The 27,695-nt window shown below is 42.4% G+C and overlaps 1 protein-coding gene across 1 annotated transcript in view; it reads left to right on the top strand.

Annotated features, from left to right (window-relative positions):
- arl6 (ARF like GTPase 6) overlaps nt 1–24,158 on the top strand; it is a 66,481-nt gene extending 42,323 nt beyond the window's left edge. Inside the window, exons 6-8 of the mRNA XM_078559783.1 lie at nt 15,420–15,549; nt 16,720–16,775; nt 22,399–24,158. Coding sequence (XP_078415909.1) covers nt 15,420–15,549; nt 16,720–16,775; nt 22,399–22,424 — 212 coding nt within the window. The 3' untranslated portion in view covers nt 22,425–24,158. The remainder of the gene's footprint in view (nt 1–15,419; nt 15,550–16,719; nt 16,776–22,398) is intronic.
- The last annotated feature ends 3,537 nt before the right edge of the window (nt 24,159–27,695 follow it).

Raw genomic sequence — 27,695 nt, 5'->3', positions numbered from 1 at the left:
GATTAAGGTTCCAAGTTTATGCTTAACATTTTTCAAAACATAATGGCCCGAATTTTTCAGTCGGCGGGTGAGCTCGGCAGGAGCGGACGGAACGGTCAGGAACCCGACCGCCGCCTGCGATCAGGTGCGCACCGCGAGTTTACAGAGGCAGGCCAATTAAGGCGTAATGCGCGTCTGCCGAGATCAACAGGAAGGGGCAGGAGGCTAATGTCCGCCGGGTCCAATGGCGACCTGGCAGCCTATTCAAAAAGGGCGCAGACAGCTGTGCTAACGCTGCCATTGACTTCGCACATCAGCAATGGAGAACGTTATCGGCGAACAGGGCAGGCGGCAGGGCAGTCGGCTCTGAGGTTTTCTGACGAGCGCCTCACTGCCCTCCTGGAGGAGGTGGCAGCAAGCCGGGATACCCTTGCCCCAAGGGACAGGAGGAGGAGGCCCCCCCCCCCCCACCTAACCAAACATGCCTGGGAGGAGGTGACAAGGGGGTGAGGGGTGAGCCCTGGTTGCTTGGAATGAGTGTCCTGCAGCTCCAGGGTCACGAATCGGCTGAGCCCTGCAAGGTTTTCCTCAGGTGGGGGTGGCAAAACTGCAAGGGCAATGCAGGTACAGGGTGGACTAATCAACGCTCCTCTCTCCTTTCAAAAGAAGGCAGCCCACAATAATGCAGAGAGGCTGCGGACTGGTAGAGGGCCGCCCCACCTTCTAATCCTTACCAGATACAAGCAGGAGGCACCGGAGCTGGCTAGGTGCCATGCGCCTAGATCAACTGGCCACGGTGAGGTTAGGGTGCCACAGGGAATTAAGAGTGCAGTGCACTGAGGTCAGAATGTCTGTCATTGCAATCATTCCACCGTTGACTGTATATTGATTTCAGCCTCCAACATGGAGTCCCCATTGATAATGGAAAGACGAGGGCCCCCTGATCTGGGTGCCAGGCATGAACAGTAACAAGGTAATGATTGATTAATGACATGTCCTTGTTCTTCCTTTCAGGCTCACCGGAACACCCTCGGTCTCAGGAGCCTGAAGGACTGCCGGTCACCCCTTAGGGCACGGATGATATGAACGCACCAGCATCACACCCTCTCAGCCAGGCAGGCACCAGCGCAGATACCAGCACCTCGGTGGGAATAAGATCATCGGCTAGTATCTCAGTGCATAGCGGTGAGGGCACTTCACACTTGCTTGACATGCAGGCAGAGGCAGACCGTGCCCAGGGCGCTGGCAGTCGGAAGACTGCTGGGGACCAGGAACATGCTCAGTCGGTGGTTGATGATGGGCCTCTGGAGTCGTCCCTGAGGCAGCAGATGCTGAAAGTCCAGCAGGGTGTGCGGGAGGGATCTGGCGGAGATACATGAGGGAATGTGTGCCTTGGTCTCCGTGATGGAGGAGTCCATGCGGAGCATGAGCAATGCAATGACCCTCATGGCCGAGCGCACTGCCTCCTCTTTGGAGAGAGTGGTGACTCTCATGGAGAGACTCCTCCAGAAGATCAATCAGGGCTTCCTGAGGAAGCGCTCGGACCTGCAATGACCTCAGGTGGTCAGTGTCAGTGTGGGAGATGGATTGGGCAGCCAGTATCCCAGCTAGGTGACCATCCATCAGTGGTGAGCAAGGAGGTCCAAAGTAACCTGACGTTGGCACACGAGCTGCCTGTCGTCTCTGCGGGCTCCTCTCAGGGTGCCCTGGGTGATGGCAGCAGCTCCTCCTCCCCTCTGCCAGTGACCGTGGCATCCGATGAGGCTGCGGCGACTGGAGAAATGCCAGCCGTGCCACTGGCCACTCCCTCCCAGGCGGGGCCAGCGCAGGCTCCACGGGCCAGAGGACGCCTGCCAAGGTCATGAAGGCCAACAGGACAGCAGAGTGAGCGGGCTGTCTCCAAAGCTGGTGCCAGTGAGGGGGCAGCACCTAGACATAGCACCCGTAAACGTAAATGTAAAGCACCTTAGGCACAATATGGGCTTATAACCAGTGTTTTTCTTTTGCTCCACTTTTAAGTTATTTCTAAGTGGTGTGATGTTGAACACCTTTTCATTTACTTTGATTTATGTATGCCAGGCTACAAAGCAGTAAATGTGTTTGTTTTCAACAAGCCTCTGGGTGCATCATTAGTTCTGCTGGTGCAGGGGAACCCGTGATGTTATGAGTGACTTGTTTGTCATTGAGCTTTATTGAAATGGCACATAGTGCATGTTGTTGACCAAGCAAATGTTGCTCTCAGGTATCAAGTATGGAGCCTGCAGCCCTGACATGCAGCAGTGGTTCATCTTTGGTAGGTTAGCTGAAGGAATGTTGGATCAAAGCCTCCTGGGTAACCCTGCCTCCCTGGAGGTTGCCCAGGTCAGCGTCTATCCCCTCAGCATTCTCCTGACTGTGCTCGTCCTCCGACTCACTGTTGGACTCATCATCTGCTGCCAGAGCAGCTGCGTCAACATCTGCCTCCACTGCGTCTCCCCTTTCCAGCGCCAGATTGCATGCTGTGCTCTCCACAACCACTATCAGTGACACAAGATCTGAGGCGTAATGCAGTCTGGGGAGTATTGCAGTGCACCCCCGAATGGTCCAGGCATCGGAAGCGCATCTTGAGAAGACTGATGGTTCTCTCTACCACCGCCCTTATGGAGGCGTGGCTCTTATTGTACCGCTGCTCAGCTTCTGTTTTTGGATGGCAGAAAGACGTCACGAGCCACCTTTTGAGCGAATAGCCCTTGTCACCCAGCAGCCATCCATCCAGCCGGGCTGGAGCACTGAAGAGCCTCAGCACCTGGGAGTGTCTCAGGATGTAAGCATCATGGGAGCTGCCTGTGTACTTTGCACAGACTTGTAGAATCAGCATCCTGTGATCACACACTATCTGCACTTTCGTGGAGCGGAAGCCCTTTTGACAAAGGCACCGGGCTCACTTGCTGGCACCTTGATGGCCACATGTGTGCAGTCTATTGCACCCTGGACGCGGGGGAAGCCAGCAATCATGACAAAGCCTCTGGCTCACTCTGCCTGGTTGGCCTCGTCCGTGTGGTAGTGAATGAAAATCAGAGCACAGTGAACAGAGCATCTATCACCAGCTTGACACAACTGTGGACACTGATTGGGAGACTCCACAAAGATCGCCCACCGACCCCTGGAAAGAGCTGGAGGCATAGAAGTTGAGGGTAACTGTGACCTTCAGCACCACTGGCATGGGGTATCCACACACAGTTGGAGGTGATCTCAGGGCCAATCATCTGGCAGATGGAGGTCACGGTCTCCCTTGAGATGCGGAGCCTCCTTCGGCATTGCACCTCAGACATAGTGAGGTATCTGCATTGCCACCTGAAAACCCTGGCAGCAGGATAGTGGTGTCTTCTGCGGCCCCTTCTGCCTTGGACTTCCTGTTGGCCCTCTGCCCATTGTGCCTGTGCCTGTCCTCCCACAGGTGGCTCCCCTGGAGGCTGAATAGGGACACCTGGCCTCCTCCCCCTTCTGGCCCTCTCTTCCTCCTCAGAAGAGGTGCCTCCAACGACAGCCACAATCCCCATTCCCAGGCTAAGAGATGGCTGCCTGATACCTGGAAGGCCCCAAGCGCTTCCGGAGTCCTGAACTGTCAAAGCAGCTCTGAAGTGAAATGAAGTTGTCCTGTTTACACAAGCAAGTAGCAGTAAGTAATAATCCAAAGTTCTAACAACTCGCATTAGCGAGCCCACTCACCCCTCTTATCCACATGTGGATGAGGTGTTTGAAAATGTGGCCTACCCACCTGCCCGTTGTGCCCGTACGACGCCCTGAAAGTAGCACGTGCTGCGCAAAATTGATTTCAGTTGCTGCCTCAAGGGCCTTAACTGGCCCGTTAATTAATGGCGGGCACGCCTCCGAACCCACAGCACGCCTGCCTTCCAGAATATCGCTCGTCATTTTACATGCATGAGTGGTGGGCCTGCCCCCACATGCAAACTGCACAATCCTGCCCAATGAGTAGTTTGGTAGTCCACGGCAAATCATCCACAGAAAAAGGGAGCTTTAGAGAGGTGCCATCAGACTTTCAAAACAATGGGCAGAACCTTCTGTTCGGCATGCGGGGGCTTACGTCCCGATGTCACCACGCGTCATTCCGACCTTTAGTTCGGCGGGCGTGCACCGGAGTCGGCTGCGTGCCCGCCGAACTGTCAAAGGCCTGTTAAGGCCATTAATAAATGAATTGAAGTGATTGCCAGGGCTGCCCGTCTAAACTTAATGTTGGTGGGCAGGCGGAGAGCCCATGTAGCCTTCACATTTTCCATGGAACCTCATCCATGGGTGGGATGAGGTTTCATGAAGGATTTATTGATGAAATAAAAAATGTTATCAAAATTAATAAACATGTCACACGAGGGGACATGTCTGAATAATTTTTTCTTTTTTTTTCAATGGTTCATAATGAAATTAATCTCTGCGTTCCTTCGCACGCATGCTTGAAAGAGCACAGGCCCCGACTCTCCCTCCTCCCCCCGCACGCACAGGTAGCGCTGAGCACCTCCGGGCGCACGTCATGCCGGGCAGGCCTTAATTGGCCCGCTCACGTAAAATGGCGGCACGCATCCGATCGTGACCAGCAATCGGCTCCTCGCCCAATCCAGACCAGCCCGCGACTAGACTTTATTTAGTCCTTTTGGGCAGATAAAAAATCTGAGAACTGAAGATTTCAACCAGAGGATGAAGTATTAGTGTTATGGCTTTCCCAGGGGGATCCTCTGAAAACTCAGTGGCCCATACAAGGTAGTTAAGAGGGTTAATAAAGTAAACGATTTGATAGATACCCCGGATCACAGGAAAAAGAATTGGCCATGTCACATCAACATGTAAAAACCATACCATCGTAGGGAGGAGGATAGGAAGGAGTAGCTATGTCAGGTAGTAAGGAGAGTGGAGGATGAAAGAGTCAGTGAGAGGCCGAAGGCAATTTTAACTCATGAACCAGTGTTGGCTGCCCCCAACTTCACCAATCCTTCAAGGTGGCAATCGATGCCACTGACTTTGGGTGGATGCAGACATATTACAAGATGATGAATTAGGCATAGAAAAGCAGGTAGGATACTTTTCTAAAAAGTTAAATTGGCATCTACCATAGAAAAGGAAACCCTGGGATTGTTACTGGACTTTGTAGAAAGGTTTAAGACACAGAATGCTAGACTGTTTTGATGGAATTTGTTACTACAGCCTTATAACTTGAAGGTTGCCCATATTGCTGGAAAAGATAATGTAATTGCTGATGTGTTATCCAGAATGTAGTTTTTGTTAGTCTAATATAGAAATCAAAAGATCAGAACCTATACAGAGATTCTGTATAAGGATTGAGTGAGAATGGGTGAGTGCATGTTTAAAATTTTTATATATATGTTTTGTAATGAAACCTATTTGAAAATGGTATTTCATTCCTTAAGGGTGGAGGCACGTGACAAACCCATTTTTGGAAAATTTGCAGGCTATTGAATTTTGGACATTCTCCCTACTGAGTTATTTTTAAAAGTTTGCAATATTAATTCTGGGCTGTGAATATGCTATCTTCAAGAAACCATTGGTCAAGATAGATGTCCAGTGGGGAACACCTCATGAGGGAAGAGATACTTTGTATATCTAAGTAAACAAAGAACTGCTGTTGCCAGGCTAACGACTCTCGTTGATTGGTTAAAAAACACCAGGCCTAAGAGAAGTATTCTTTGAACATCTTAATCTCTAAAAGCGGGCTGTCAGAAAAAGACACTCTCTTTTTCTCTCTCCCTCTCTCTCTGCCCCACCTTTGTGTTACATGTGGTTTAAGGTGAGTAAAATTTTCCTCAGAAACGTCTCCAGAATAAAAGTCTGCAAAGTTGTGATAAGCAAGAGCCATCAAGGATAGTTTCACCAAAAAATTCATCTGAAGGGACTTCCAGACCTATTGTGACCAGAATTCTGTTAGATCAACAGAGTCGGGATATCTTACAATTTTGTCCTTTTAAAAGAAACGTTCCCATACTCCAGCCTCTGCAGGCGACAGTGTTTGTTTTGTGTTTATGTGTGATGTGTGAGGGTTCAAATACTTTTTTTATAAAGGGGAAAATCGTTACACCTCAAAACTACAACTCGTATGTTAACCAGTTTATTAACTTGTTTTTTAAAAAGTAGTTTGTTTTATAATAAAGCAATTTTTTTGTGTTTACTGAAAGAAGCCTGGTTAGAGTCTTTTTATGTTGGAAATAGCAGTGTCAAAGGTAAATAATTAGCAAGTTTTGTGGGAGAATTAAACATTTAAACTATTGCTATGACCTGTGGAGAAGTGGGGCTAGAATTAACTGCGCATTCCTCCCATCATGGTCCATAATACTTGCCCCAGCAAAAGTGTTTGAGTGACTCCTGTATCTCTTAATATGATTATAAGTTTAGCTGTCTCATTTGAGGGATGAGGGGTTACTTTTCCTCTCAACAAAAATTCTTTATAACTCTCATGTATCTTATTTTCCTGAACTCCCAGCAGTGCTCGTGGCACGGTTTCACAGCTGCAGTTAACACGACAACTTGATCTGTTGTATTTTCAGTCAAGGCTCCTTTTCCTGAATCGCCCTTACGTACCCCAACAAATCTCATGGATTTCCCGCACATCTTCCAGCAATCTGCACGAACCCATCCCACCTTGTTACAATGGAAACACTTAGACCTTAGAATGTCACTTCCACCCTCAGCACCTTCCTTTTGGTCTGCAGAGGAGTTCCTGGTGAATTCCCAGCTGTCCCTTCTCTTCCCTGACTACTTGCCTTCCTTTCACCTTCTCACCTTTTATCCTTCTTGGGTTTATGGGGTGACGGAAAAAGAGTTTAGGTTTATGGACCAGCTTATAATCGTCAGCCATCTCCGCTTCCTGTATAACTGTGGCAACCCTCTGGTCTTCAACATGTGTTCTAACTACTGGAGGGAGTGAATTTTTAAATTCTTCCTGAGAATTATTTCCCTAAGAGCTTCATATGTTGTCTCTACCTTTAATGCCCATATCCAACAGTCAAAATTACTTTGCTTTACCCTCTCAAATTCAATATAGATCTGTTTCCTTAAGTTTAGAAATTTCTGCCCATATGCCTCAGGGACCAATTCTTAGCCGCTAAAAGTAGCCCTTTTTACTGCATCATAATCTACAGGACCCTCTTCTGAAAGTGAAGCATAAACCTCATGAACTCTACCCACCAACCTATGCTGTAAGAGTAATGTCCAGATTTCTTTTGGTACTTAATTTGCTTAGCTACCTTTTCAAACAAAATAAAGAATGCCTCTACATCCCTTTCCCCAAACTTTGGAAGGGCTCGTACAAATTTAAACATCTCCCTATTGGGCTTCACGTTGTGGATGGTATTTTCATCATCAGAATCTTCCTCGGCATCTGAGGCCCCTTTTTGCAAATTCCAGCCTTCTAAGCCGGTATTCCCTTTCTCGTTCCCTCTCTCTCTCTCTCTCTCTCTCTCTCTCCTTTGCCTCTCTTTCTTTATCCCCCTCCCTTGCCTGATATTCCAGTTCCAACTTCTTAAATTCTCTTTCCCTTTCTTCCCTTTCTCTCTTTTCCTTTTGACTCCAATTCAAGTTTCCATGTGCAACTGAATCTTAGCCAATTCAGTTGACTCACCCCCTGGGAAACATGGTCTCTCCGGTATCTCTTCCAATTTCAAAAGCTGCACTATTACCTCAACTATGCCTGCTTTCCTCACTACTATAGTTAATTCTAACTTCAACTCATCCACCAATTCAATTAGCTCAGTCTTGGTTACACTTTGTAAACCAGCCAGGGATACATTTCCATCTTTGAAAAAGTCTTAGCAACTTCCAAAGCCATTTTGGTTTACTTATGTGAAAAAATGTGGTGTCTGTCCTCTTATTTTTTACCAATTGTTATTATCCCACGTCCAATCACCCGCTGTCTGCATTTCAAATCCCGCAAGAGCCCCCACTCTATGTAACGACTGTGATGGGAGGAATGCCCAGTTTGACTAGCCCCGCTACCCCACAGATCACACCATTAGGCTAAAAGTTTGATTTTCTCACAAAAATGGCCAATTGTTTACCTTTGCTACTGTTACCCAGAATAAAAGAGACTTTAACCAGGCTTTTTTCAACTTTCTTTTCATTCATTCTTGGGATGTGCCCAGATCTTTATTGAGTTCATATTTCACCATCTGCCGTGTTGGGATTCAAACCCCAGTCCCCAGAGCTTTACCCTGGGTCTCTGGAATACTAGTCAATGATGCCACTATGCCACCGCCTCACCAATAAACAACAAACTAGTTTATTATAAACTAGTCTTGTCAAATAGAAAGACAAAGCTTATTAAAATACAGTATGAAATATGAAAGTATGCTAATTACTCTTTTGAGATACTCTTAAGTCTCGCACACACTCATGCGCACACCCCAAAAAAAAAAATAGAGGAATCCTGCCAAAGGTTAAAAGTTAATGGTTCAAGGGAAAGATGGTGGAGCCCTTGAAATGGCGTCCGGGTTGGCCTCTTGGCATTGATCTGCAGAAGAATCGATGACTCTTGCACTGTTTGTCAAGCAGGCTCGAGGAACACATGCAGGTACTTAATGCCAGCACATGGAGCAACTTCGGAGCAGCTTATATTCACTTTGGCAATGGAGTAGCTCTGGACTGTAAAAAGGCTGCTATATTTTTTTTACGAGCAGTTGGTCTTCTTTCTTCTCAAAGCAAAAACAAAACCAACTTTTTAAACACAGTTTTCCAAGCATTTTTTTTTTCCCAGAGCTGTAAACCACCATGTGACTCCATTTGTACATAGTCCGTCAGGGTCAAGATGTTTCCAGCTTCTTGAAAGCTGCTTAATTACCTTTTTTTGTAAAAGGATGTCTCTTCCAGGAATAGCAATCAGAGTCCCGCATTAACCCTTAAAGAAACAGTGTCTTTTCAAACACAAATTCTTCTGGAATGTTCTTAGTCCTTGAAGATGAACCATTTTCTGTGATTAAAGTGTTCATGACATCTCGTACATTGCAGTGTATTAATATAGTTGCAGTGAAATAAGGGATTACATAGGACATACAGCACAGAAACTGGCTATTCAGCCCAATCTATCCTGCCAGTGTTTATGCTCCATTCAAGCCTCCACCCATCTTTTCTCATCTAAATCTACCATTGTAATCATCTATCCCCTTCTCCCTCAAATGTTTATCTAACTTTCCCTTAAATGCATCTGCACTATTCACAGAATCACAGAATTGTTACAGCACAGAAGGAGGCTATTAGTCCATCGTGTCTGCACCAGTTTTCCAAGTGAACAGTTAATTTAGTGCCATTCTCCTGTCTTCATTCCGTAACCCTGCAAATTTTTCCTGGTGCTTGGTTTGCTTTTTTATGGCCTTGCCAAACTATGGTGCAACGTTTAGTGATTGATATATTTATATTTCAAGATTCCTTTGTTCCTCTACTCAACCTAGACTCCCACCTTCCAAGTATTAAGTGAGCCTTTTTATCCTCAGTCACCTCCGTGCCAAAGTAAACTGACCACAATAGCTTTACATGATCTATAGCCTGCGGATGACTGCCGTGCCACTCCGCATCAAATTTGCAAGCCACTCCCGATCTCTTAAATTCCGCATATCAGAAACATGACCTGTCCTTGAATGTTGCCAAAACAAAATTATATATCAACCCATACCTGGTTAGACAAATGTTCCACCTTCCATATATGTTGAAGGAGAAACGTGAAATATGTTGAGCACTTCCCATTCTTGGCAGCAACCTCTCTCCCAAATTGATGACGAGATCCAACACAGGATTAGCTGTGCCAGCTCAGCTTTCTACAGAATGCAGCAGCAAGTGTTTGACAACAAAGACCTCCGCAAGCCAACAAAAGTCCTAATGTACAGAGCAGTTGTCGTCACCACGTTCCAGTCCTGCAATATGTATCAGCAGTGCCTCTGCCATGTCCTCCAGATTCGATGGAAGAATCGCTGAACAAACACTAGTGTCCTACTTGAAACCAGCACCACAAGCACTCAGGTAAAACTCCTGCAAAATCAACTTCAATGTCTGGACACTGTGTCCCAATGGCTGAAAAATATCTCCCCTGCCAGGTCCTGTTTTCTCAACTCTGAAATGACCAAAGTTCTAGGAGGGCAAAAAAAAAAATGCTTCAGAAATACTTTGAAGCTCTCCTTGAAGCGCGGCAGCATTGACATTAATGACTAGGTGGAGCTTCCTACCAGTTGTTCAAAAAGGTGACAACTTGGCTGCATCACTCTGAGTCACAATGTCTTAATGATGAGGCAGAGAGGCGGCAGAGAAGGAAAGAAAAGGAAGAAAATCCTGCACTCTGGTTTCCACCACCTCGTGAGACGTCCTTCCCCATGTGCCCAAAGATCTGTGGGTTGAGAATTGACCTGTTCAGTCGCATGAAGACCCATGACAGAAACTCATGACCCTGAGTAGATGTCATCCTCGGATCAGTGGTCAGCCGACAACAACTATTGGAGGCTCTGCTTCCTGCAACTGTCGGAGCAGCAGTGTTACTGAAGGCTGTGCCTCTCCAGGGAGGCGGTCATTGAGCAATGCATCGTGATGGAGGAGGAACTGAGACCAATGGGAACTGGTGGGCACCCATGACCTGTGGTGGTGAAGGTCACAGTGGCGCTGAATTTTTATGCATCAGGATCATTCCAGGGAACCCCTTTAGTAAAATGGGATCTTTAGGATGTCCCAGTCTGCATCTCATCACTGCATTGGTGTCACAAATGCCATGTTCAAGAGGGCCGGCCAAAATGTGCAACTTTGTATCAATCCAGACAGCCAGGCTGAAAGGGCTTAGGACTTGAGCCATAGCTGGATACCCCCGGGTGTAGGGTGTAATCGACTGAATGCTAGTGGTCATCAAAGCTATCACAGAACAGGCGGCAACCTTCATCAACAGGGAGAGCTTACACTCGCTGAATGTCCATATTGGTTGTGACCACAAACACCACCTCAGGTTCGTGGAAGCTTTGTGGGAGGCTATCATGATGCCTTCATTCTAAGGTAATGCCGGGTGCAGAAGCTTTTCAGGCCTCCCCACATGCCTTCAAGGATGGATCCTAGGCAACAAGGACTACCCACTGAAGATATGTCTCCTTACAACTGTGCGGAACCCCAGCACAGATGCAGAGGAGTGATACAAGAGCTGCCAAAGCGACAACTCAAGTGACCATTGAGCAGGCCCCAGGGCTTCTGGAAATGTGATTCAGTTGCCTTGATAGATCTGGTGGAGCCCCAATGGGCCTTGCATATCGTGGTGGTGTGTTGTGCTCTGCAGGACCTGGTGATTCAGTGGGGAGAAGCTTTGGACAAGGAGGGTATCCTAGAGCACCATGCCTCCTCCGAGTTTGAAGATTTGGAGGAGCTGCTAACCAGGAGGACCATGACGATGCACCCGAGGAAGCACAAGCAAGGCACGATCAAATTTGCTCAAGGGAGGCTCGCAAGTCGTTACTACACGTTTCTCATGAGCCTTCCTCAGATGCCCATGTAAATACATTAATCTTCTACCTTCCATAGCCCTGTTGTCCTTTCCATGGATCTCCTTACCATCTCACTGGATCAGTCATGACATCAGGTCATGGCATGCATAATGCATTCAGTTAATGCAACATGGACCTTTCCCTCACACTCTTTGCAAGCGCAATTGAATTGTTAATGGTCCGATAGTGCAAAAATGAGTAAAGAATTCAATTTGTGGTGCAGCATGTCAGATTTCATTAATCACAATTAAACTACAAGCTGACATCAAACTACACTATCACCCAGTGAAGCCTAAGTGCAGCTAGGTGGACTTACTCGCACATTTGTGGGTGCTTCTACATGGTTCACCCTTTGTATTATCAGCGGAAGTGGATGCAGGCTGCTTGTCCAAAGAAGGCTCCCTTGCTTTCAGTGACCATGGCAGTCATCCTCTCGTTGCCTGAAACAGAGAGGGTCCTGGCATATATGGGGCTGTGCAGCAGCTGCCTCTGTCTTTGCGGCCTCATGAGGCCTTCATGTCACAGATCATAGCACCTTGAGAAGAGCCCCCAGGTGCTTCAGGCAGCTTCTCCTCTACCCTTTAAAGGCACAAATCTCTCCCTGCTCACATGAGGAGCTTGAGCACCTGGCAATAACTCGTACCTCTCTCAAACCAGTTTCGTCCAGCCATTTCCCCCCCAGAGCTCAGTCTGCATACATCTCTGGTATGCAGGATCGTCACTCGATGGAGGATGCCATGTGTGCATCCGTCAGAGACATTGATGCACTCCTGGCCTGGATGGATGCTTCTATTGTGCGCACATAGTGTCCACAACCTCTGGAAGCTCCACCAGATGTTCACTGCATCTTTTTTGTTACCTTTTTATTGACTGCAGAGGCATGTCATCAGCCTGAAGCTAAGCATCCCAGCCCTTCCAGAGTCCTGCAAGTATGAGTGGCTGCAACTGTTACCGCCTCTGCTCAGGGCAAGTCTGTGCTGTATTTACCACATTGTGCCCCCATTTCTACACACGTGATTGCTCAGCAACTTGAGAGTATCTGCACTGGTGGAGGGTGCAGAGGAACAAAGTGACACCTGCATCCCTTGAGTCCTCCGATGATAACTATTACGTGGAAAGCTGTACCGCAGGCTTGGCAGCTGCCTTGTCTACTTGACCCACTAAAGAGAGAGAGGAGACCTATGAGATGGCACTGCACATTCTAACACATCCTTCTATCTACTCATCCTCTGGAGTTCCATGTGACTAGTGTTGGCCATATAAGTGCTATGCTTATTGCTCACTAGTAGATGTATTGTCCTTATCCATTAGGGAATTCACTGTATAGCAGCTCCACATCTGCCACATCATCAGTGATAGGCTGCCCTGCCTCCATGCCTCCTAACTCATAAGAACAAGGAGCAGGAGTAAGTCATTCAGCCCTTCGAGCCTTCTCTGCCATTTAATAAGATCATGGCTGATCTGATAGTAACCTGCAATCTGCATCCCAACTACCCCTGATAACCTATTACCCCCTTGCTTACCAAGAATCTATCCACCTCTGCCTTAAAAATATTCAAAGACTCTGCTTCCACAACCTTTTCAGGAGGAGCATTCCAAAGCCTCACAACCCTCTGAGTGGAAAAAATTTTGCCTCATCTCTGTTTTAAATGGGCAATCCCTTATTTTTAAACAGTGACCTCTAGTCCTAGATTCTCCCACAAGAGGAAACATCCTCTCCATATCCACCCTATCATGACCCCTCAGGATCTTATATGTTTCAATCATGTCGCCTCTTACTCTTCTAAACTCCGGCAGATACAAACCTAGCCTGTCCAGCCTTTCTTCATAAGACGACCCACCCATTCCAGGTAGTAGTCTGGTAAACTTTCTCTGAACTGCTTCCAACGCATTTATATACTTCCTTAAATAAGATGACCAGTACAGTACACAATAGTCCAAATGCGGTCTCACTAGTGCCCTGTACAACTGAAGCATAACCTCCCTAATTTTGTATTCAATTACCCTCTCAATAAATGATAACATCCTATTAGCTTTCCTAATCACTTGCTGTACCTGCATACTAGTCTTGTGATTCGTGCACTAGGACACCCAGATCCCTCTGCACCTCAGAGCTCTGCAATCTCTCACTATTTAGATAATATGCTTTTCTTTTATAATTCTTGCCAAAAGAGATTTCACATTTTCCCACATTATACTCCATTTGCCAAATCCTTTTCCACTCACTTAACCTAGCTATATCTTTATTTAGCCTCCTTATGTCCTCTTCACAACTTAATTTTCGACCTATCTTCGAACCATCAGCAAATTTGGCGAACATCCCTTCATCCAAGTCAAATATATAAATTGTAAAGAGTTGCTGTCCCAGCATAGATCCCTGTGGCACACCACTCGTTACATCTTGCCAACCTGAGAAAGACCCATTTATGCCTACTCTCAGCTTCCTGTTAGCCAGCCAATCTTCTATTCATGCCAATATGTTATCCCCTATACCATGAGCTTTTATTTTCCACAATAACCTTTGATGTGGCACTTTATCAAATGCCTTCTGGAAATCTATAAGTACAGTACATCCACCGGTTCCCATTTATTCACAGCGCACGTTACTTCCTCAAAGAACTATGATCTTGTCATCCATTGACGCCAGGACACCAAGATATAGCATGTTGCATCCAGTCCTTCTCCTCCTCACGCACATTGTGAACTCTGCTCCTGCAAGCACATAAATTAACATTGTCACTTGCCCATCACAGACGCACGCCATGCCCATGTTGGTGGCAGCCTCACTGTCCTTTATGGCACCTCAGGGATGCTTGCTGCATTTGACCATTCAGCATTGGCAGTGCATGGGGTCAATTCTGAATAACCAGTGTCCTCCACAGAGAGGCTGACAGCCAATGCTGCTGTTTGGCCATTGATGTGGACTGGTTGGGCAACCCCTTCTCCAATTTCATATTTATCTTTCATGACATTTAAGGTTGTGATCTTAATTTTATGCGCTGCACTCACCTTGTAAGTGAATCAGTTCATTGATCATCTTCCTGCATTGCAACCACATACGTGGGATCACCCCAAGACTGCTCACCATCTCCGCGATCTCCAGCCATGTCTGCCTAACCGGCCTCCTCGCTCGGCCCCCCCCCACCATACCCTTGCCACCAGGAGGAGCACGTCCAGGAGGCTTCAGAAAACCTGACCACCACCCTTGTTCTGGCTGCTGTCATTTCCTGAACACACCAGTTGTCAGGCCTCTGTCTCAATGTTCTCCACTGCTTCTGCCTTTCAGTTCTTTACTGACTGCCTTTTAAATATGGCATGTAGCATAATCCAGCACTTCCCCTGGCTGCACCATCTAACTGGTGGATTCCCTTGCCTGCCGACCATTAATTGGAAAGCCCCAACAATATTACTTTTTCACTTCTTCCCTGCTGTCCATGCAGCCACACCATCCACTTCACATCCTAACATCTGGACTTTGTTGCTGCCAGCAAAATCTCGCCCATGCTCTTTTAGGACAAACTGGTGAATCTTAACATATTTATTAATAAATGTATTATATATTTAGATATTGGTTCAAGCATACAGTAATTGTCTAGAATGCAATTGTGCTGCAGTAAATACTTACTACAAATGAAAACCAAAGAATTAAGAGGCAAAAAAATGATTTTTATCATCTGATTTTACATAACTCTCTCAGTTGAAGCACCTGCTAAAGTGATTATTCCCTATTATAGTCCAGAAAGTAAATATGAATTCCAGTCGAAGCTATATTAAAATATCTATGACTGTAGAATTGCTGCTTTTGTGTGTAATTAAACCCTGAGTAGCTTTACGTACCATTTGCCAGGGTTATTAGCTGTACTGTCCATACTTTCATTGTATGTAGTTGAAGCAAAATATATCTTGGCTTTATTAACTTTAAAACACTGATTTTGCTTTCAGACATTAAACACAGACGAATTCCAATTTTATTTTTTGCAAACAAGATGGACCTCAGAGATGCTTTGTCATCCGTAAAGGTTTCCCAAATGTTGTCTTTAGAAAATATTAAAGATAAAGCATGGCATATTTGGTAAGTAGAATTGCAACCTATTTATTTTAACATGTTTGTTTCTCTAAGACTATATAGTGCTACATAAAGATTATTACTTACTGAATGCTCGTAGGATTATGTTTTAAGTGGATACCTTCAGCTCTATCCTTATTATCCTTATCTATAATTAAAGAAACATCTGGTGTTAGATCTAGTCATGTGCCCAAATATCCTAAAGACAGTTGACATTTCAAGTAAATACCATGGCTAAGGGTCAGATATGTTTTAAATTGGACAGCCTGTCAATATGGTGCAAAATTAATGCTTTACCACCAGATGTCAGCACAGGATGTAAATACTGTCACATTTTAAAAAGATGTGCTATTGCATCCTGGGCCAGAACTGCATGTATTTTCATTCCATATTGATTCCTGAAAATTGCACATGAGAATTCAAATGGTCTCCAGTTTTAGACCTGACAGCAAAATATCTATGTTCTGATTCTAGAAATGCCCCTTTTGTGTGTAACTGTACCCTGGGTAGCTACATATTATTTGTCAGAGTTATTAACGGTACTGCCCATCTTTTCATAGTATATAGTTGGAGCAAAGTAAATCTTAGCATTATTAGCTTTTAAAAAAAACCACGATTTTTGCTTTCAAACATTTAACACAAGTGAATTGATATCATCTTGAAGTTTTATTTTTTGAGTGCAGTTTCTGCTTTCTTCTAAAGTTGTTAAGGAATAATAACCTATATGTCAGGTTACAAAATTTCCTATTTTTCTTTTCTGCATGACAAAATGTTTCCCATAAGACTGCTGCAGAAACAAAAATGCCATTGAAAGTATAGTGTGAAAATATAAAGTGGTGTGAAAATATAAACTGGTGTGATTCATTTTGTATTATACTTCCTAAGGAATCAAAACAATATGTGATGTTCACAACCTTTGATTTAAAAGACGTGTACCTGCAGCAAGTATATATCAGAAAATTGCAGGGTGTTCCCCCTAATTTGCTCTCAATTTAATGATTTTCAGATATCTCCTAAGGTTTGAGGCTCCCTGCCAGGACTGTGATTTAGTAAAATAGGTTCTGTATATATGTGTATATTCCTGGAAACTGCTTTGAACAAGCACATGTTGGGTGAAGTGGCCACAATGTATTTTTTGTAGTCTGTTTGACGATGCTCGTTTTGATCTTTTCTCAGTGCCAGTGATGCTATAAAAGGAGAAGGACTACAAGAAGGTGTTGACTGGCTCCAAGGTATAATTAGTAGCTGGACACTGTTGCTTTTAACTCTCTCCATTTTACATTAGAAAATATCTTGCATAGTAAACTTCATTCATTCATTTATTTCCGTCCCTTCCTTATGTTTGCATTGCTTTTTTTGTGTTTTCCTGTTCTCTGGCCCCAGACCAGTTTACAGTAGCACTTTGACTATTCTATGTAGCATATGTCATTATTTCCATTTAGGATTCTATGCTGATGAATGTATATCCATAGACAAACCAACAGTACAAAATAAATTAAACAATGATAAAAGCGTACGTGACTTTTAAAAAAAATCTTGACCTATTTCATAATTGGGAAATTAGTTCTAAACTACAAAAGCAAGTAAATTGTTATTAGATTATAGATTTTGATTGGCTGAAAAGAAGAAAGAGCTTGCATTTATAAAGTGCCATGTTACCACTTAGAAATGTCTGATTCACGTGACAATGAATTACTTTGAAGTGCCATCACTCTTTTGTAGACAAACAGAGAAGTGAGATGAATGATTAATTAGTCTATTTTTGATGGTTACAGTTTAGGAGAAAATGTTAGCTAGGAAAACTTGGCTTTTCTTCATACTGTGCCATAAAATTGTTGACATCTACCTAAAACACTGGAACTCCCAGTTGGGTGTCTTTTAATATCTCATTCAAAGAACTATATCTGCAAAATGCAGATTCCGTGAGTAGTACACTGATATATCAACCTGGGTTACATGCTGAAGTCCTAGAGTAGGGTTGAAACCCCGCAACCTAACGACTTGGAGATGAGAATGCTACCAAGCTGACAGAAAACTCTATAAAATGTACAGTAGACACCGTCTTCTAACCAACAGTTCAGTATCAATATACCGCTCAGAAGCAATGCAAAATAAATTCAGAAATATTAATAATTTGCTTTAGGCTGCAGCAGAAGATTTAAATTTTGGTGACCAACCTTATTGAGTGACAAAATTATTCTAATCTGCTTAATTATACTCCTGCTTACAGCTGGGAAATGGAAACTAAAAATACTTTGCCTTTTGTGCAGTTTAGAAAAGTGACTAATTGGGCAAGAGAAAATAAATTAACTCTTTCCAAAATGGTGCAATTCCTGCTGTACTGTAACTTTAGTTTATGTGACATTTTTCCACAGTAGGCGCATTTAAAGCTTATCATCCTGGCCAGTTTTACTTGGAAGTTAAAACTTTAAAAAAAAAACACGTTTTAAAATTAAACATGCAGAATAATAAATAGGTAATATATAATTAAAGAAAAGTGAAAAGGTTGTTGAAATTATGTCATGTAACAAAATTAAAACTTGAGTTAATTATACATGTATTCTAAACTTCATGATGGCAATACTGTATTTAACTCCAAAGTTGGAATATTAGCAAAATTTTGGAATAATTAGTATTCTGAATGTTTTGCTGTAATAGGAGAAAGCAGTGAGAGCAGTTTGCGAGAACAATAATATGTCCAAATGGAGATGTACTGTTCATGTAGCTAATAAGATTATCAACATTATTCATATCCTGGTATATATTTATATGTAGCCTACAAATGGTCAAGAATAAATTATAGACAGTTATCCAGAGAGACAAACTACTTTATTCAGTGAAACACATCTATTGTATAATCTACAGTGGAATTGAAAGCAACTATGGAAGATACAGTGCCTTAGCTGAACCCAGCTTCTTAACCAAATAAGGACCTATACAAGGCAGGAAAGCAGTGAGGGAAATGTCTAAAGTCTTTCTTTTTAATGTAATAAATATGTTTGAAGCAACAATATGGAAATTTTATTTTTTACATGTCTGCTAAGAAACATCCACATCTTGCGTGGTGTAAACTTCTACACTTTTCTAAAATTATTTCTACAATGATCTATAAAACTAGGATGTTGAATGTTAGAAACTATAATTAGAATAATTGAGAAAATGCGTAACAATTTTTAATTGTATTCTTTTAAGAATTTGATATTAAACCTAATTTTATCTTCATTATGTGCAGAAATGCCACTGTAATCATCTGATGAATAATTACAGCAAGCCATAGCAAATAAAAAATCAGCCACTAGGTGTCAGGCATATTTTGACTGCAGGTACTATAGTTTTATATAGTTAAACCAAACATTTCCTGTCTCTTTGTTCTGGCGGATATACATTCTTTTGTTTAACTTCTTTCCCCCTCTTTCAATTTATTTTATTTTTAAATCAGATAGTTTCCAAGAAAGTATTTTGATTCAGAATATAGCTGGGAGGTGATTGATACAGTTGGTTAAAGCAGTGTCTTGTAAACCTTACATGGATTACTTTATTGTTACAAGTCCAAATTATTGTTCAGGTGATGATAAGGAGTGAAACACATTTGCAGGACACCTCGGTGTCAAAGTGGTTAAAACACTCCCCTTTCAGCTCCTAGATCTCTGAATTTGAATACAGTGCAAATTAAAGTTCTTTTTATGTGTGCTCTGTAAGATCCCCAAGAAAAATGAGTTTGGGCAGTCTCAATCCAATTCCTAATGGCCATGAGTCAACAGCACAAAGCTGTAGCCTTAATTCCTACCAGTTGGAAAGGCCACACAGGTAGCTGGTGTGCAATATAGTGATATTAATGCATGGTAGTAGAAATGTTTTCCTTAGTGTGTAATTAATGCACATTGGGCCATGATGGGATTTTTACTGTTATTCAAGCACTCTCAGGGCAGGTAACATCAGTCAGATGTAGTATAATGATCCCACTACTCTGGCCCAACAGTGTGCAATAATTACATTTCGTACTCCCTGCAGTCCACATCTGAGGTAATATTTTATCTATATTATACTCTGGCAATACAATGTTTCAAAAGTCTGTTCATATTGTTTTGCTAATGTTACTTTATATCCACTTTATCTTCAGACTAACATCACTTGTAGCTTACTTCATTACTCAGTTTATAGCAATGAGATTCTAATTCCTGTTGATATCTCAAATGGGTTCAAATACTCAGTTTGCCATATGACCTGTTATGAAAACAGTCAATTCACTACTTTATAGCTGGTTGTCTAATGCTTAAAAAATTTGAGAGTGGGCTAGTGCCATTTATATGCTGCAGAATTTTTCACAATAAATTGTTGCTATTGAAGAAGATTGCTGAGTTTTAAAAAAGCACATCAGACACTAATTTGTTTGATCTTTTATATAATGGTGCTTCTCAAGTGGTGGTGGAAGTAGATTCAATACTAACTTTCAAAAGGAAATTGGATAAATGCTTGAAGAAGAAAGATCTGAGGAATAGGGAAAAGGTAGGAGTGGGGCTATTTGGATAGCTCTTTCAAAGAGGCGCAGTAGGCCAAATGACTTCTGATCTGTATCATTCTACAGATAGAATCTCAGATTTTATGAAGTACAGAAAGCGAGTTTCATTAAAGAGGTCAAACGCCTCTGACACACTCATTGGTTATTTGTGGTTCTTTTTGCTGCTTTAACTTGTTTTAGATGCAGCACCACTACCTGCCATTCATTGTGAAGCCAAATGAATTGCACTCCCCAGAAAAAATAAATATCTCTTTAGATCTGACGAAACCAATTACAAATTCAGGCAGATGAAATGGATAAGACTGGAAAATGTCTTCAGTTATGTGGATAGATTGGAGAAGCTGGGGCTGTTCTCCTTGGAGAAGCTAAGGTTAAGAGGAAATTTATGAGGTATTCAAATTATGAGGCGTCTAGACAGAACAGATAGAGAGAAACTTCCCATTGATGGCAGGATCACTGATATAAGATGGTTGCCAAAAAAAAAACCAATGGCAGCGAGTGGCTAGGATAATTATTTTGAGAGAAAGTTTGCAGGACTATGGGGAAAAGGAGGAGCGGGACTAGCTGAGTTGCTCTTTCAGAGAGCAGACACGGGCATGATGGGCCAACTGGCCTCCTTCTGCACTGTAACCATTCTATGTCAATTTTAGCTATTGAGCTTCCTATTGTTCAGCAAATCTGTCCAATAAATAGCTGGACCACAACACCAAGACTGCCTTGAGTTCCTTTTGCACAGTGTTAACCAGTCTCGATCAGGGTGGCAGTAAAGACGCTACAATTGCCCTCAATGCTTTGAATTATGGAAGGTGGAATATGTCTAGATTCCAGAGACTTCTGCCAAAAATATGTGTAATTGGACATCAGATGAAGGTGGGATCAGGCTTGGCAGTGACGCCTCACAATTCAAGTGTGTCCGCACTCCCTGGAGACTTAGACATGAATAATAGCCACTTGGATGAGTTATTGAAGGGCAAGTCTACTCATGGGATTGATTTCCATCAAGGAATCAGCACATTATGGAGCAGAAGGGAGGAGGAAAATACCTATTAAAATCTGTTTTGCCACTAGGCTAGGAAGTAGGATTTCAAATCACCCTTTCCACCACATCTCCTGCTACCCCAGCTGAACAGAATAAGATGTGGGATGTTGGTAAGATGCTGTCTTTCTACATCTTCACCTACATTTTTTAAAATAACTCAAAACTGTTTCATATAGCTGTTACAAATTTCTTAACTGAATTTGTGTTTTATGATTTTGAACTTTTTCTGTTACAACATGCTTTTCTGACAAGTGGTATGGTACTTCAACATCCTATTTTAATGAAACCTCTGACCCTGGGCAAAATAACATTGCTAGTTGTTTGTTCATGAAAAGTAACCTGCCTGTGTGTTATTATGAAAGAATCTACAGTACTGCCCAGTTATCTTTCAGCCTTTGGACCCTGGATGGAAATGAATAGGCATCACAGGAAAACAGAACAAGTGAAAATAAAAACCTGAGCCCTTTTTTTTCGTTTGTTGTGACATTTTGCTAATTTAGGTGCCAAGCTGTAAAATAGAATGCTTCAGTTTAGGGCAACTAGTGAGCACAGCCAGCACTTCCAGGTCAAATATTGGGCAGTAACCCAGATGGCCACCAACGCTCCTTCTGCATAGATCCATCAACATTCTATAAATCCAACCTTAGAAAAGAACACCCTAGCCCAACAATGTGATTTTTCTTTCAATTTATCACACACTCATCTTCGTAGCTTCTATTAAAACAAGATTACCCATCTGTCAAATTGAGCTGCTTTTTTTTTTGAGACCAACAGAGATTTTCATTTCCTGAGTCGGTGTTAGAGTCAAGCCTTGGCCTTAGCAGTGGTGAAAGCAGTGCTCTAAACCAGTGTGTGCCCACACTGCGTTTTGGTTCCATCTTATTTTTTAAACCCCTGTTTAAGAATGCAAGGTCATTGTGAATGGATACTAAACAGTTTGTACCAAAACAATCTATTCATGTCCCTGGCATCATTTTCCTCCTCAATTTCTCCAGTCTTGGCCTGGCGCCTGCTTACTTTGGGAGTTTCCCTCCTGTATCATTATTCCAGTCTCAAACTTAATATTTGGCTTGTGAGTTTGTTTTTTTCTGATAACATAAAGCAGTTACTTCCATAAGTATTTGTTCATAATGGAATAACCAATAATTCTACAATTATTGACTCCACTTAAGATGTGACAGTCGCATTTTTTAGTGAGTACGTATGATTATAGTAAAGCCCTGCTAATTCTATCAGAAAAAGCATCCCCTTTCCTGCTTGCATCAAGATTATTGATTTTGTGTTATTGATTCACCAGATCAAATCAAAGCAATGAAGGTATGAAGACCGCTGATAAGAGATGCAGAAGAATGTGATTTGGCACAGCTGGAAAGTTGAACATTGTACCAAATATATCTCATCATGTTGAGGACCAAACTTTAATTTATCTCGCTTTTAAATTGTATGCTTAAGAAAGCAAAATAATGTACATAGGAGTCAAAATAATAATGTCGTATTTTTGTAATGCTGGGGTACAGTGTAGGTTTTACTTAGAACAGTATTAAGGAATTATTTAAAGTTGTAATGGTCTGGAAAAAGTACGCAATGAGAATTTAATGTCACAGTTTTCTAGAAACATCAAATGTACTACTTGCATAAAGAGTCTTGAATCGGGGTTCACTGCTGGCTAGCTTGCTCCAAACGTGTAACTGAGATGGAGTGGCCTCATGCATTCCCAAGCAGCATCTTTCTAAGTAGCATGAGCAACAACTTCAGACTGGTCCCAGAGTCACTCTGCAATTGTTAGATGCTTGGCAACCACACTACAAGCCAATGTCAGGTTGATCTAAAATTGGAACACTCTTTGTTTTAATACAGAGCAGCACAAGGACATTTCCCATTGGATTAGGCTAGAGGGGAAGGAGAACAAATTATAGCTCTTTATGCAGGTAATAAATCTGATGATTTTACAAAACGTCAAATCAGAGTACTTAGAATAAAAATGGAAGTCCCCATCCAGACTTGGTGCATCCTTTACAGACGTGTTCAGAAAAATGTGTATTTTCAAAACATGAACCTTTTTGCCAATTGCATGGCCCAGATTGTGTTGTTGTACTGATGACGAAACTGTCAGTGTTCTCTGTCATTACCATCCTGTAAAACTGACAGCAACTTCTGGTGTTCACACATGTGCAATTAAACTTGGAATCCAAAAGTTGCTCTGTGATTCCTTGCTCATCCACAGGAGTGCACTGTTTAAGTCCCTGCAAACAGCAGTCTTTTAGAAATCACTGAACTGACAAGAGCTTGCTGTAATATGACTGTTTAAAAACCCTGAAAGTGTCATGCCTTGTTAATGAGGTGCAACTTGCATTTTAACAGTGTACTAAATCATAACTACTGGTGAAGAACCTCTTGCCCCGGAAAATTAATTTTAGCTTTCTGCAATGTCAAATGTTTCCATCATGGCAAAATTCAGTAGTTTTTCATTGGTAATTCTGATATTTCAACTAATCTTTAAGTCCCAATTTTTAGTTTGCTCTCTGTAAAATTTATAATAAGTGAAGGTTTATCAGTACATTTTACTTCCTACATTCTGGTCTGTGAGAATTCCTCGGCGTGATTGACTGCTTACCCTGCTTGATGATATCAGTGTTACTGGACACCTGGAGATCCCCTTGACTTGACGCCAGGCAAAAGGAGAAATCCATGCTTTGTGGGCAACTTTCGTTGAGGTCATAGGAGAGTGTCGCTTCACCGCTGACCACAAAATCTGGGCTGTTAATTGTGTAGAAGATGACAAAGACAAACTTTACTTGTAAACATGACAGTATTTTCCTTTCTTCATATGTTTTGTTAAGTCACCCAAACAAAATGCATTTTTTGCATGTTTCGTTTTTGCAGTTCACCTAGATTAAGAAGTTAATAAGTTTTGAGAGAGTTCTAATTGTATTTGCTTAGATTATTACTGATCACGGTTAAGTAGGTGTTATAGAAGGATGAAATCATATTGGCTAAAGGGCCATTTTTTGATTTGAGCCTATCTTGTGAACTGAAAATAAAGTAAAACAAATCAAATGGTGTTATTTAGCTTCTTTTGGAATCTTCAGATATAAAGAAGTAATTGAAAGTCTTCAATCTCCTGAAGTGTTCTACTTTATCACATGACAACTATTTTCCCACAGTGGGTGGGTCAGGGGGAAGAGTCCCTCTTTTAAAGGCAGTTAGTGCCCAATTGGGGGACTTGGCATCTGGAAAGGGAGTGGCCGCTGTCCTCTAACCGATGTTTTAAACTCCAGTCCATTAGCCCAGTTAAGATTATTTAGATGCTATTCATTAGGTCAAATTTCTTATGACTGAACTACAATGGCAAATCAAATAGTTGTCTGATGATGTGTTCTGTTGTGAATAATAAATTACTGCACACTCAACTTTGTCAGTTTACAAAGGGAAAGTATTTACCAGAAAAGTTTTTGGTTCAGTGCTGCTATCTCAGTATTTGTAGTGTCAGGTTATTCACTTTGGTAGTAATAGAAAAGCAGAATATTTTTTAAAGTGTAAGAAACATCTAAAGATTGATGTTCAAATAGACATGGGTGTACTCATACAAGGAACACAAAGTTTGCATGCAGGTACAACAGGTTATTTTTTCGCTGACTGGAATCTAGAACAAGGATACACCTTCAGGATAGGAGATCAATCATTTAGGACAGGTGGGGAGATTTTCTTCACTGATAGAGTTATGAATCTTTGGAATTTTCTACCTCAGATAGTTGTGGGTGCTCCATTGGTGAGTGTTTCAAGTCTGAGAGATTTTTGATTTCTAATAGATTCAGTAGATTTACCCCCATTGTATTTGCCTTTCCCTACAAGTTTTGCCATACACACTATTGAATCATGCTCTGGTTAACTGGTAGCAGTTTAGTATTTTACTATCAAAAGTCTCTCACTTGTGTGATTGTGTTCGATACAGCCAAGTCCCGTCATTTGCGATTTCCTTGTTCGTGTTTTCTCTTACCCGTGCTTTGCACTTTTGTGGTAATTTGAGGTGCAATACACCTTTAAGATAATGTGAGCAGATTGACCATGTGCTTGCATTACCCAGTGCTGTGTAGCGTGGGCTACAGTGTTAATCAGTACATAACATAAACATAAGAAATAGGAGCAGGAGTAGGCCATTTGGCCCCTCAAGGCTGCCCCGCCATTCAATAAGATCATGACTGATCAGCCCCAGGCCTCAACTCCTCTTTCGTGCCAGCTCCTCATAGCCCTCAGCTCCCCGATATTTCAAAAATCTATCTACCGCCTTTAAATACTTTCAGTGATCTAGCCTCCACAACTCTCTGGGGTAGAGAATTCCAGACATTGGATACCCATTGAGAGAAGAAATTCCTTTGCATCTTAGTTCTAAATGAGTGTCCCCTTATTCTGTAACTATGTTCCCTAGTTCAAGATTCCCCCACTAGTGGAAATGTCTTCTCAACATCAACCCTGTCAAGCCCCCTCAGAATCTTGTACATTTCAATAAGGTCACCCCTCATTCTTCTAAACTCTAATGAATAAAGGCCTAACCTGTTTATCTGTTCTTGATAAGCCAACCCCTTCAACCCAGGAATCAGCCTAGTGAATGTCTTTTGAACTGCTTCCAATGCCAGTATATCCTTTCTTAAATAGGGGGACCAAAACTGTGCACAGTACTCCAGGTGTGGCCTCACCAACACCCTGTACAGTTGTAACAAGACTTCCCTATTTTTAAACTCCAACCCCCATGCAATACAGGCCAAAATCCATTTGCTGCCTTAATTACTTGCTGAACGTGCCTGCTAACTTTTTGTGTTTCGTGCACAAGAACACCCAGATCCCTCAGTGCTGCACCTTTTTGGAGTCTATCTCCATTTAAATAATTGCCTACCTTTTGATTCTTCTTACCAAAGTGCATGACCTCACACTGTCCTACATTGAACTCCATCTGCCAAGTTTTTGCCCACTCACTCAACCTATCTATATCGCCTTGCAGATTCCTTATGCCCTCATCACAACATGCCATCCCACCTATTTTTGTATCATCAGCAAATTTAGATACATTAAACTCTGCCCCCTCCTCCAAGCTACTAATATAGATAGTAAATAATTGAGGCCCTCGGCTTGATCCTTGTGGCACTCCACTAATTACATCTTTCCAACCTGAAAAAGACCCATCAATCCCAACTCTGTCTTCTGTGTGTTAACTAATCTTCAATCCATGCTAATACATTATCTCCAATGCTGTGAGCTCCTATCTTGTGCAATAACCTTGTAATGTGGGACCTTATGGAATGTATTCTGTAAACCCAAGAACACTACATCTACCAGTTACTCTTTACCAATTCTGCTTGTTATATCCTCAAAGAACTCGAGCAAATTTGTCAAATATGATTTCCCTTTCAGAAAACCATGTTGACTCTGTGTTAAGCTTTTCTAAATGTCCTGCTATTTCTTCCTTAACAATGGGGTCTAGTATTTTCCCAACTCCAGATGTTAGGCTAACTGGCCTATAGTTTCCTGCTTTTTATCTCCCTTCTTGAACAGAGGTGCCACATTGCGGTTTTCCAATTTGCTGGGCCCCTACTGGAATTCAGACAGTTCTGGAATATTTCAACCAATGCCTCTGCTATCTCTACAGCCATTTCCTTTAAAACCCTAGGATGCAGGCTATCAAGCCTTGGCAACTTATCTGCCTCTATTACCATTAGTTTCCTCCCATTAGCTCCTTGTTTACCTGATATCTTTGGGATGTTTATAGTGTTGTCCACGGTGAAGACTGATGCAAAATATTTGTTTAAATTATCTGCCATTTCCCTGTTCCGTGTTATCAATTCTCCAGTGGCATCCTCCAAGGGTCTCACGCTCACTTTAGCTACTCTCTTTATTTTAATATACCCGTAGAAGCTCTTGCTGTTTCTGCTTTTATATTTCTTGCCAATTTACTTTCTTAATTTTCTCCCTATTTATTAGCTTTTTAGTCATCCACTGCAGTTTCCTAAAAAAATTGCCAATCGCCTAGCCTACCACTAGTTTTCGCTGTTTTGTATGCCTTAGTTTTTGATTGGACAATCTCCTTGACCACCTTTGTTAACGACAGGTGGTTCATCCTTCTCTTCGAGTCCTTTTTGACCGGGATAAATTTTTACTGAGTGTTATGAAATATCTGCTTAAATGTCTGCCATTGCTTATCCACTGACCTTCCCCTTAGTCTATTTTCATAGCCCACTTTAGACAACCCTTTCTTCATACCTCTGCAATTGCTCTTAATTTAAGTTTCTCGCCCTCAAACTGAATTTGAAATTTTATCATGTTGTGATCACTACCCCCTAGAGGGTCCTTAACTACGAGATCTCTTATTAATCCCACCTCATTACACATTACTAGATCTAAAATAGCCTGTTCCTGGGTAGGTTCTACAACATATAGCTCCAAGAAACAATCCTTGATGCATTCTACAAATTCATCTTCCATGTTACCTCTGCCTATCTGACTTGTCCAGTCAATTTGCAAATTAAAATCACCATGACAATTGTAGTGCTCTCCTTACACGTCTCCATGATTTCCCAATTTATACTTTGCCCTACAGTGAGG

Source organism: Cetorhinus maximus, chromosome 16 (assembly GCF_964194155.1).
Source record: "Cetorhinus maximus chromosome 16, sCetMax3.hap1.1, whole genome shotgun sequence".
Classification (NCBI taxonomy): domain Eukaryota; kingdom Metazoa; phylum Chordata; class Chondrichthyes; order Lamniformes; family Cetorhinidae; genus Cetorhinus; species Cetorhinus maximus.
The sequence above is the reverse complement of the archived record's forward strand: the minus strand, read 5'-3'. Positions and strand labels throughout refer to the sequence as shown.